The 12,540-nt window shown below is 39.3% G+C and overlaps 1 protein-coding gene across 30 annotated transcripts in view; it reads left to right on the top strand.

Annotated features, from left to right (window-relative positions):
- The window catches only part of GALC (galactosylceramidase), a 77,783-nt gene that overhangs the window by 17,777 nt on the left and 47,466 nt on the right, over window positions 1–12,540 (top strand). For 16 of the 30 annotated variants that reach the window (XR_014059495.1, XR_014059493.1, XR_014059496.1 and 13 more), the window contains 3 exons: window positions 1,183–1,322; window positions 3,361–3,399; window positions 7,970–8,100. Coding sequence is in view for 22 of the 30 variants with exons in the window: in XM_081510295.1 (XP_081366421.1) it covers window positions 1,183–1,322; window positions 3,361–3,399; window positions 7,970–8,100 (310 nt within the window). In the remaining 8 variants the exon portion in view is untranslated. Of the gene's footprint in view, window positions 1–1,182; window positions 1,783–3,360; window positions 3,404–7,969; window positions 8,101–12,540 lie in introns of all 30 variants that reach the window. The other 14 variants (XR_014059501.1, XR_014059499.1, XR_014059500.1 and 11 more) reach the window with 3 other exon arrangements.

Genomic DNA, 12,540 nt, shown 5'->3' with positions numbered 1-12,540 from the left:
ATACTTGACCCCTGGGCTGCTTTCAAGGTCGATTCTCATTTAAGTGCAGAAAATCTGGCAGGCTGAACCGTGTCCTAACAAAGACTTACTCATGGCAGACCTTCAGAATGTATTTGGCATTTGACTGTTTTAAAACATTCCATTATTTTAATGTCACATTTCTTGTGTAGATACAACTTAGACATTCTTCTGGAGTTTAGAAAAATAAGCATTTTATCATTTTGATTTTATTGTTTTGCAGTGGTAAACTAGATTGGTAACATATATTAACAGTTAAGGAACTTAATGTTCCTTAAGAGAATTAGGATTTAGAATCATAATTAGTGCTTCTTTTCTCTCTCTCTTTTTTTTTTAAGCTTAGTAATAATTGGGGTATTAGAAGAATGTGGATTATTTGTTCAATATCATATAAGAAAGGCATATTTCCCTATTGAGTCACCGGCACTTATATTGCCATAAAGAAAAACTAGTTTTGCAAAATTTGATTACCTTACTAATTAGTATTTAAATAACTTCAAGTTGTAAGAAGATGTACTAGTGAGTGAGGCATTTGTGTTGTACTTGCCTCACAGAAGTAGCTATGCGTAGTGTTAGTCGCTCAGTCGTGTCCGACTCTTTGTGACCCCATGGACTGTAGCCCGCCAGGCTCCTCTGTCCATAGAGTTCTCCAGGCAGGAATACTGGAGTAGATAGCCGTTTTCTCCAGGGGATGTTTCTGACCCAGGGATCAAACCAGGGTCTCCCGCATTGCAGGCGGATTCTTTACTGTCTGAGCTGCCAGGTTAAGCATAAGTCTTTCAAAACTCTTTTATTTGCCTTCAGAGAACAAAAATTGTACATCAAATATCTTTTTAGCAGGGATGGGGATATTAAATTATATGTTACATTTGTTTCTGTTGGTAAATATCATTGAGAAAAGGGTTTTTGTTTGTTTTTATTTCTTTTTATTGAAAGAGCACTTAGAATCACAGAACCTGACTCTCAGGATCAGTAAGGAATTACTGTGTCCGTAAGCTGGAAGGCATTTTGAGAATTTGTGCATGGTATGCCATCTTTCCTTTCATCAGGCCTTTATTGGCTATTTGCTTAGCCTGTGTGCGTCCCTTTTTGTTTATTTTGCTCTGGTTTTAGTGGTGTCCGCACTGTTAGACCTGCTCCAACTCTGCCTGTTCCTCTCCACAGGGCTGCCGTGGTCATTCCCCGGATGGCTGGGGAAAGGCTTCAACTGGCCTTATGTCAACCTTCAGCTGACCGCCTACTACATCGTGACCTGGATTGTGGGGTCCAAGCATTATCACGATCTGGACATTGATTATATCGGAGTTAGTAATATATTTTTCAGAACACGATTAAGCTTTGGACGTTTATTTATAATTTTTTAAAGTAATTTCTGGCACTTTGTTGACATCTTTGTGTTCTGAGACTAATTTGTTCTGTTGGTGTCTGTTGACAAATTCTCTCTATGTCACCATTGATTCTTCCTCTCTGCCCGTCCAAACCTTCCCGCTTTTGAAACCTGTGTATAGTCTATGCCTCCTTGCACTGTTTTTGTTTTTGGTACCACCCCAGTTCAAGTTCTCCTTCTTCCAAGCTTTCCTTAGTTTTTCTGTTAATAATTCTTACAACAATAATGTGTTTACTTTATAGTTTAGTGATTAATCTCATTTTGCTCCCTCAATCTTCTGTGGTCCTAAAGTAGAGGGTAGCAGACTTCTAAAACTGCTAGAGAGGAGATATTTTAAGTTTTGTGGATCACAAGGCAATATTAAGGATATTATGTAGGTAAGTATATAACCGTTTAAAATGTAACCACTTAAAACTGTCAAATTCATTTTTAGCTTTCAGGCTGTAAAAAATATGAATGGTGGGCCTGATTAGGCAGGCTGGCAGAAATATGCCTACCCTTTTCCTGAGCTGTTACTTAACACCTTTAATGATTTAAAAATGCAAGACATAACATTGTGTATTTCTAGCTGGTTCGTTGGCTGGCTGGAGTCATGCCTCACCCCGCATTGTGCGCCCACAGAGCCCCATACACACATGGTGGGTCTCTATACACTTTGGCTAATAAATATGCTGGCAAAATTGATTTTAAAAGCTTTCATGCAGTTAGCCAGCAACTACAGAGCTGCTACTGTATTGCAGGCACTGTGACTAATATGCCCTGGGGAGAGCACGGTTAATAAGCCCTTGAGGAGTTGAGTGAGAGAGGTGAGCACTGCAGCAGGCGCACTACAGGATCCTGGGACGCAATACGGGACATGAGGGTGAACCAGGGGCTGCAGGAAGCCAGAAGCAAGAACACACTGTTTTTGTTATGCTGTTGTAGATTATAACTGAAAATTAGTTTGTTGTGTTTGAGAACTTTCTTAAATATCAAATATTTCTAACCCATAGTGAACTAAATGTAGGCTTGGGTCCTGCAACATTCTATTATGGTAAAGTCACACTTTACCATAAAATGTTTATGTTAGAAAATGGGTTATTCGCATCTCTTTTAGACCCTTCATAACCACACGCCATGGTAAGGAAGTTTCTTTGATAAGACCACTTTCCAGTTGGTAAAGAATCTGCCTGCAGTGCAGGAGACCCAGGTTGGGAAGATCCCCTGGAGAAGGGCATGGCAACCCACTCCAGTCTTCTTGCCTGGAGAATCCCATAGACAGAGGAGCCTGGCAAGGTACAGTCCATGGGGTTGCAAGAGTCGGACACGACTTAGTGACTGAACCACCACCAACAGAATCACTGGAGCGAAAAGAGTATTTGGAGGCTAGGCCCATTTCTCAGATGCAAAATGAAAGTCTTAGCGAAGTTCTCTTTCAGCCCCGGAACCTCATGCTATATAATTCTCAGCCTAAGAGATTTGTACATGTTCCTTTTATCTGTCTTCATTAAGAGTTTGCTTTCGTGATGTAACACATCAGTGTGATTCCGTGTGTGTGCTAAAAGCGTTACTCCTGTGCAGTGTCCTTATTAATACTTGGATTTCAGGACTGGCAAGAATTGCTGCCACAGTCCTATGTGTGGTAAGTGTCCAGTGCCTGCTGTAGTTCCTGGCATACACTGCCTTGCCAATCTTTATTGAATGATTTAATATTCCATTTTTAGACGTCTCTGGAATAACTGACGTTTTGAAAAATACGCTCCAAATATGTTAAGGTTTTAAAAAATATTATTTTAATTAAAAATTATGTTGTCTTATAAATGTCTTTAAATTTAATAGTAGGACATTCTATTAAGTAAGAAAAATGGCTTTCCAGATAATATGAAAGATGGTGAGAGAAGAGGCATCTTAGTGGTAGTGTTTACTTTCTGACACAAAATCTGACAATTCTGACATTTTGACTTTCTGTTTTGCAGATTTGGAATGAAAGGGCATTTGACATTAATTATATCAAGGTTTGTACAACTTTAAAATCTTTTTATCTTTACATTATTAGTAAAAATTCCTTTATAATTCCATGGAAATTAGTAGTAGGAACACTGTATTTTTTACAGCACAGTGATGTGTTTTGCCAGTTGTAACATAAAATTATATAATTCCTTCTAATCCCCAAATTGGCTTTGTCTATAGAGTTGTGGTGAACTTGCCTATTTAAAAATTCATTATTTGTATAATTATGATAATTGTTATGAAACAACTATATCATTTAGATTTTTAGAACTTCAAGAAATGTAGATTTTTCTTTCATTGTCATATATCAAATTTGTAGTATATTATTGCATTCTTGTTTTCTTTGGAATGCCTGTTACATTGGAGTGTGTTGTATGTTTCTATTTGTGATTAGCAAATAGATATCCACTAATATTTGCAAAGTGTTTCTTTTTGAGGTACTTTCCCTAAATATTTATCTGTCTCTAATTCTTACTGCCTCCTTTATGGGGTGTGGGGTAGCTACTGTTCTTGCTATTTTTTAGGAAAGGAAAATCTGAGAGTAATAACCCTTTCCATCACTGGAAAACAAATGGCAGTTTAATTTTCAAGTGGAGATATTCTCTGGTTTACTTTATAGTTCTGTTTGTCTTGTTTTATATGTCTTTTCTCTAAGAAATAGAATTTCGTGGTTACATTTTCTTTCAGTTAATTTTTTTTCTTTAAATTGCGTGTCTTATTCTTTTAAGCACGTAATATCCACTAAATTTATTTCATTTATTTATTCAATCAGTCAGCCAAGAAGCATTTACTCAACACATAGTATGTCAGACATTGTATATGTGCTTGGAATACAAGGATAAAGTGTGCTTTTTCTACCCAGAAGGAGTTCACATTTGGGGACTGTGGAGTCCCATATGACCAACTGAAACATCAGTCATGATTTATTTAGCAGAATAATGCGCATAGAGGGCTTGTCAGAAGGTGCAGAGAGGAGGCGATGCCTGTGCCTGAGGATTAGGGAATTCTGTTTAAAGACTAGTTGGAATCTTCAAGCTGGGGTGGATAGGAGCTCCACAAGTTGCTGAGGCAGACCATGCCACTGGGAGGACGTGAAGACTGAGAAGTACGGGGTTTGGGGGCAGAGCAAGTGGACAAAGATGGATTAGACCAGTAGGGGCACTGAGCCATCGGTAGGCCAGTGTGTTTTGGATTAACAGCACGATTTAATCACCAGCACTGTGGAGGAGAAGGCATGGATTTAGAGGATTGAATGCAGCCAGAGCCAGGTAACTCAAAGTTAACTCCCGGGGGCAGTGAGAGTGTGGTGGTGAGGGTGGGTGGCTGTGGAGGGGGCAGTGGAGCTGGTGTAGGATGGACGCACAAGAGTTGCTCCTGGAACGTTGGGACTAGTACGAGCACAGATCTGATGAGGGCAGCAGGAAGACAGAGCAGAAGCCAAGTTAGTGCCGGTATCCCGTGTAGCCCTGTAGTCAGGTACCGTGTTGCTGCAGTGATGAGCTTTCATCTTCCCACACTTGACATTTCACAGTACCCCCCCTCAAGCCCCCACCTTGGGATTACAGGTTTCTCTTTGAAAGAAGTGAAAGTGACGTCGCTCAGTCGTGTCCGACTCTTTGCGACCCCATGGACTGTAGCCCACCAGGCTCCTCTGTCCATGGGGTTTTCCAGGCAAGAATGCTGGAGTGGGTTGCCATTTCCTTCTCCAGCGGATCTTGCCAACCCAGGGATCGAACCCGGGTCTCCCACATTGCAGACAGGTGCTTTACCATCTGAGCCACCAGGGAAGCCCATATGTTTCCCTTTAGTTGTGTGCATTTCATTTGAAAGAAGCTTTAAAAGCGTTAGAATTTACTTTCATTTTTGTTTTAAGCTAATGGTCTGCAACTAAGGTGGTTGTTTTCTTTATTTATTTGTTTTCACTATTAAGAGTCAGTTGCTGGTTCCTTTGCATTGAAGTTCGGCTTGCCTGATTGGAAAGACTAGTTCCTGTTCCAAGACTCATCATCAGTGTTCTGAATATTTTAGACTTCATTCCTTTTTCTCTCAAACTGTAGTTTACCTGCAGTAACACATCTTAGGAAATAACTTGTAGTTTGCATTTGCTGTTTTTGTAGTAATATTTTCCTAGAATCTGTGTCCTGTTCGTTAAAAGGCCTGTGGGAGAGAGTTCAATAATGGCAAATGAATGCAGGTATTCAGATTCAGTAAGCTTAATGAATATATATTCCATATAGTATAGTAAGATGGCCCCTGGAAATAACAAGGATTTGTCTTTAAGAGTAGAAATAAATACAGTACAAACAAGCAGTGTATGTGAAGATGGCAAGGGTATTTTTTTCTTTTATTTTTGGTGTTTACATTGTATTTGGGATTCCCGGGTGGCTCAGATGGTAAAGCATCTGCCTGCAATGCGGGAGACCCGGATTTGATCCCTGGGTCAGGAAGATCCCTTGAAGAAGGAAATGGCAACCCATTCCAGTCTTCTTGCCTGGAAAATCCCATGGACAGAGGAGCCTGGTGGGCTACAGTCCACGGGGTCACAAAGGGTCGGACACGACTTCACTACATTGTATTTATGATTGACTTTGTTTTTCAGTCATGTCTGGAAAATCCCTTATAGGATCTGAGGGTAGTGAATGGAAATGGATGTGTGAGTCTCTGGACCCTCGTTCAGTTCAATCAGAACAGCTTCCTTTTCATTTGTCTTATAAGTAGTGTTTCTATCTAGACACTTGCGGGGGGAGAGGGAGGGTGGAAAGGGAAAGATTCCACAGCACAAACATTTGGAATATATTAGATAAAGCTTTGCTCAAAGAATGCTGCTGTTCATCCTCATTTTGGCAATTTATGTATAAACACAGCTTCTAGACTTGTATATTTTGGAGTATTATTTGAATATACCATATAAAAAAGTAAGCGATTTTAGAGATGATGGTCTAGGAATAGAATTAGAAAAAATAGATATACCATCGTGATAAATGTGACTGAGTTGCCCTTCCTTCTCTCTGTAAGAGTAAGACAGAATTTCAGAGTGATGAAGCTCAAGCTGGTCTCCTAACAGAGAGCTCAGGATTCTCAGTCCTGCTGAATCTTGAGTTGTTTGTTTAGTCACTAAGTTGTGTCTGACTCTTGAGACTTGATCTCTAAGGATCTGTTCAGATTGCTTTCAGAGTGGAATTGATGAGAGCACATTATTTGGAAATTTCTTTAGTTCAGAAAACTCGGAATATGAAAAGAGAGCTTGTGAAATTCTTTGTTCTTCCTTAATCAATATTTATTGAGCGCCTGCAACTATGAACCTGATAGTTCAGAGTACATGGGGGTGTAGCAGTAAGTTCATACACAACCAGTTCATCAAGAACTACTTTTGAAGCATGTAAATTATCATATGTGAAACGAATCGCCAGTCCAGGTTCGATGCATGAGACAGGGTGCTCGGGGCTGGTGCACCAGGATGACCCAGAGGGATGGGATGGGGAGGGAGGCGGGAGGGGGGTTCTGGAAGGGGAACATATGTACACCCGTGGTGGATTCATGTCGATATATGGCAAAACTAATACAATATTGTAAAGTAAAAATTAGATAAATAAATAAATTAAAAAAAAAAACAACCTACTTTTGGTTTGAAATCCACATCTTCTGCTCCTGGGTGAACTGATGTCCCCTTTCCTCTGGTCTTGTTTCATGTATTGGCAGTCCATACGTTTCAGTATGGACTGCTCTGGTTTTCTAGGACATCCTGTTAGTTTTAGTGTGCTGGTGAGCGCGTTTGCCACTGAACGGTGAGGACCCTATCTTGTGCTTCTTTCAGGGTCCTATTGGGGCCCAAGTACAAAACAAAGCACTCTGTGCTTTGTGAATTTATTTCCTGTTACAGTTTAGCTTGTTATTTTTAATCTGGTGGGTGGATAGTCATACAGACTGATTTTATTGCCTGTGCTATGTATACAATGAAAACATTGAGGGTAACAATAGAATATTTCTTGTTTCTACTTCTAGTATGATGCAGAATACTAGTAATTGTAATATTTTAAGTAATGGCAGAATATTTAAAGACATTGGAAAATGCTCAAAATAAGATGAAAAGTTAAAGCACTTTGTGTGTGTGCTCAGTTGTGCTGACTCGTTACAGCCCCCTGGAGCCCACCAGGCAATGGGGTATTTAATTTGATCCCAATTTACTGTGTCTGCATAAGAAAATTCCTGTAAGAATTCATACCAGAGTAGTGGTTTTTTATGGATATTACTGCTCTGATTTTTCAAAAGAAAAAAAATTTCCACCATTGCTCCCAAATTCTCTATGGCTAAATGTAATTTTAAAGTCATAGGGAAAATCCCTCTAAAATATTTTTGCCTCTTGGTTTTTTTTTTTTTTTCTTTTTACGTTCCCATGAAGTAGATTATCTTAGTGCTTTTCTACCTCTCCACACGGGGCGCATTCCTATTGAGAAATAATGTTGACGCTCTCATCCTGCTTATTGAATCTGAAGACACTTCAGCTCACTTGGTCGTAAGGAAGCAGCTGAAAACTCATTTTTAACCTTTCCTGTGTTCTGCTTATCACTCTGAAAGGTGTTAAGAAGAATGCTGAACCATCAAGGTCTCCAGCACGTGAAAATCATAGCGAGTGATAATCTCTGGGAGCCCATTTCTGCTTCTGTGCTGCTTGACCCTGAGCTCTTGAAGGTGATTGATGTAATAGGGTAAGGAATGTTTTACTTTGAGAATGAACAGTTTCTGGTTGGTTGCTCAGATTATCGACGGCGCCTTTGTTTTTGCCTGCTTCTCCCCTTTTGATTATATTTGCAGAAGGTTGCTTTCTTTTATTTACTTAACTAAAGCATGTATAAATGGTACTTCATTCCTTTTTTTCTTTGAAAGGTATGTATTTTGGGAATCTTTCTATGACAATGTAATAATGTATTGATGACTTTTGAAATATTGTGTCAGTGTTCAGAATACAAAACATGATTTTATTTAGATTAAGGGGCAGAGTAGTGTTTACATTTTAGAAATTATGAAGGCAGTGTTGTCTCTCCCTCACCCTAAGTGTTCCTGTCTTACTCAATTTGGATTCTGATTCAAGGAGCTTATTCTCATGGTGAGACTCTACCATTCCAGAAAGGATTTATTGTTGTTCAGTCGCTCAGTCGTGTTTGACTCTTTGTGACCCCATGGACTGCAGCACACCAGCCTTTCCTGTCCTTCACTATTTTCCAGAGTTTGACTCAGTGGACATGAGTTGGAGCAATGATGCCATCCAACCATCTCATCCTCTGTCGTCCCCTTCTCCTCCCACATTCAGTCTTTCCCAGCAACAGGGTCTTTTCTAGTGAGTCAGTTCTTCCCATCAGGTGGCCAAAGTATTGGAGTTTCAGCTTCAGCATCAGTCCTTCCAATGAATATTCAGGACTGATATCCTTTAGGATGGACTGGCTGGATCTCCTTGCTGTTCAAGGGACTCTCAAGAGTCTTCTCCAACACCACAGTTCAACAGGGTCTTTGGTGCTCAGCCTTCCTTATGGTCTAACTCTCACATCCATACATGACTACTGGAAAATCCATAGCTTAGATTATTTGCTGCCTATTTCTGAAATAGTTAAGAGTTTCAGTTTGTATTGTTTAGTATGGGGACCACTAGCCACAGGTGTTTATGGAACGTTTGAAATGTGGTTAGTCTGAACTGAGGAGTGTTATAAGTATAAAACACACACCGGATTTTAAAGATGTATTAATAATAGAAAAGTAAGTTATTAATGATTTTTCATATTGATTACATGTGTTGAATGATAGTATTTTGGGTATATTGGGTTAAACAAAATATATGATTAAAATTTTGTTTTTTTAAAATGTAGCTACTGGAAGATTTAAAATTGGTTTGTATAGCTCACATTGTATTCCTATTGGGCCAATCTGGTTTAAACTGTCACAATATTGTGTTTAACCTCTTAGTGAATTTATTGTTGGGGCCTTGGCCCCAATTTCCAGCCTGTGAAGACGTTTTCCCTTTAGCCAGTTGTTCTCAGTGCTTCCACTCAGGGTGGGGTCCGCCCCTATGGAATGAGTACCTGTCGGTCACCTGTCACCTCCACTGTTGCCATATTCTGTCTGCTGATGCTGCCCTGCCCAGCCCTGATGCTGCAAGACTCCTGGGGACTCGCTGTCACCTGGTTTTGATGGGGATATTGTCTGTGGGTTTTAATTTCCGTCATCAGGTTGGTCTGTTTGGTTTCAGGAGAAGTATTGTGGGGAGTTTCAGAAACTGGGCTGCTACCAATGATCCACCTCGTCTATAAGTTCTGTTTCTCTTGTAATACACATATGTTTTTCTGATAGGATAAATGTTGGTTTACTTTCAGTGATCTTAATCTTGTCATTTAAAGTTTGAAAAATCATGCCATGAAATGATAGAGACATTTTGCCTAATTATATGCATTTAAAAATTATATTCTTAAAGAACTTTTACATTATTTTGTTGAACTGTAGATCTGGGCATCACAAGAGACCTGGATTTTAGTATCAGTTTTACCCCTCTTTTCTCAGATCATTTGGTAAATCACTCAGGTTTAAAATGTAGCAGTTTCTTTATTTTCTGAATGAGGGATATAATACCTATTTCTATAGCTTTGAAAGAGATGCTTTTTGGGATTTTAAAAATAATGCATACTCATTATAGAAAATTTGGAAACTGTAGAAAACTATAGAGTTGGATCTTAAAATCTTAATATCTAGAGATCATTAATAGCATAATAGCATATTATTTTCCAAGGTATTATTTTTTATATAAGTATTTTTTATTTTTACCAGAGACATACCAGATATACATTTGACTGAGTGATAACTAGATGAGTCTTAAAATTAGCATTTCTTTGAGGTGTCAAAACTGAATATTATGATCATGGAATGAAGTTCTGGGATATGGAATAAGGGCCTCCCAGGTGGTGTTAGTGGTAAAGCACCTACCTACCAGTGCAGGAGACGTAAGAGACACGTGTTTGATCCTTGGGTTGGGAAGATCCCCAGCAGGAGGGCATGGCAACCCACTCCAGTATTCTTGCCTGGAGAATCCCATGGACAGAGGAACTGGAAGGGTTATAGTCCATAGGATCGCAAAGAGTCAGACATGACTTTGAAGTGACTTAGATCAGATCATCAAAATGTTAAAGTATATTAAAATTATGTAATTGCAGAGAATGGTAGTCAGATTTTCCAAGTTGGAATTTATAGTTCCAGAACAAGAATTCTTAACCCTGTTAGGTGCTAGCTTTCTTTTGGGGTTTCTGTTGTGTATATTTACAATACTGAATAGGTGCCTGTTTTCACCTGAGGTCAGTGATTCAATGAAACCTTGGTGGAATCTCATTTTCCTCTGATTCCTTATTTTATATTTATTTATATATTCATTTTTTCCTTATGAAACCATGGAAAGCCAGATTGATATGCCTTATTTCATATTTACTGGGATAATTAACTCCCAAGTAGGATTTTTTTCCTTAAAAGATTCGTGACTTAAATGGAATTAAATAACTAAAAACTAAAGGTTGTTGCTTTTCAGTCGCTCACTCATTTCCAGCTCTTTGCGACCCCATGGACTGCAGCACGCCAGGCTTCCCTGTCCTTCACCATCTCCTGGAGCTTGCTCAAACTCCTGTCCATTGAATTGGTGATGCCATCTAACCATCGTATCCTCTGTCATCCCCTTCCCATGCCTTCACTCTTTCTCAGCATCAGAGTCTTTTCCATTGAGTCAGTTTTTCACATCAGGTGGCCAAAGTATTGGAGCTTCAGCATCAGTCCCTCCAATGAACACCCAGGACTGATCTCCTTTATGATGGACTGGTTGGGTCTCCTTGCAGTCCAAGGGACTCTCAAGAGTCTTCTCCAACACCACAGTTCAAAAGCATCAATTCTTTGGTGCTCAGCCTTTTTATGGTCCAGCTTTCACATCCATACATGACTATAGCTTTGACTATACAGACCTTTGTTTGCAAAGTAATATCTCTGCTTTTTAATACGCTCTCTAGGTTTGTCATAGCTTTTCTTCCAAGGAGCAAGTGTCTTTTAATTTCATGGCTGCCATCACCATCTGCAGCGATTTTGGAGCCGAAGAAAATAATGCCTGTTACTGTTTCCCCATCTATTTGCCATGAAGTGATGGGACTGCATGCCATGATCTTCGTTTTTTGAATGTTGGGTTTTAAGCCAACTTTTTCACTCTCCTCTTTCACTTTCATCAACAGGCTCTTTAGTTCTTCTTCACTTTCTGCCATAAGGGTAGTGTCATCTGCATATCTGAGATTATTGATATTTCTTCTGGCAATCTTGATGCCAGCTTGTGCTTCATCCAGCCTGGCATTTCGAGTGATGTGCTCTGCATATAAGTTAAATAAGCAGGGTGACAATATACAGCCTTGACGTACTCCTTTCCCAATTTTGAACCAGTCCGTTGATCCATGTCCTGTTCTAACTGTTGCTTCTTGACCTGCATACAGGTTTCTCAGGAGGCAGGGAAGGTGGTCTGGTAGTCCTATCTCCTTCAAAATTCTCCAAACTAAAATAGGTCTTCACAATCATTCTTTTAATGTTAAGAATTCTACTGTACCAAACCACAAAGATAAGAATTGTGATATGATTCAATCTCTGTTATTTTGCTTGTATTTTTGTTAAATTTTTTGTCAATAGTTGTTGGCTTAAGAAGTATACACTCTTCTCCCTAGAGTTTGTTTGCTGTCTAATTCTTATACTGTTAGCCTCTTTTCTATTTTATGTTTGAAATTTCTTAATTGTTTTTATATTCAATAATCAGTCATTTCCACAACCATCATTATGACAGTATTTTACTCTTGGAACAATAAATATACATTTATATTTCAGTTGACTCCTCTCAAATGCTAGAAGAAGGGAGAGGTTCATTGCTCTGGGAAGGGTTTCTCAACCTCTGCACTGTTGATATTTTTCACTGGATAATTCTTTGTTGTGGGGACCTTCTATGGGCATTATAGGATGTTTAGCAGCAGCTTTGGCCTCTGCGTGCTAGATAACGGTAGCAACTGCTGCCGTGCCTTCTCCACCAGACAAAATCACCCAAGTTGAGAGAACTACCACTGCTCTGGGATAATAACTTCTTATTTTTATTCAAAGAA

The sequence above is a fragment of the Giraffa tippelskirchi genome, chromosome 7 (genome assembly GCF_054371585.1).
Source record: "Giraffa tippelskirchi isolate mGirTip1 chromosome 7, T2T-mGirTip1v1.2.pri, whole genome shotgun sequence".
NCBI lineage: Eukaryota > Metazoa > Chordata > Mammalia > Artiodactyla > Giraffidae > Giraffa > Giraffa tippelskirchi.
Note: the sequence above shows the minus strand (reverse complement) of the source record. Positions and strands in the feature narration are given on the sequence as shown.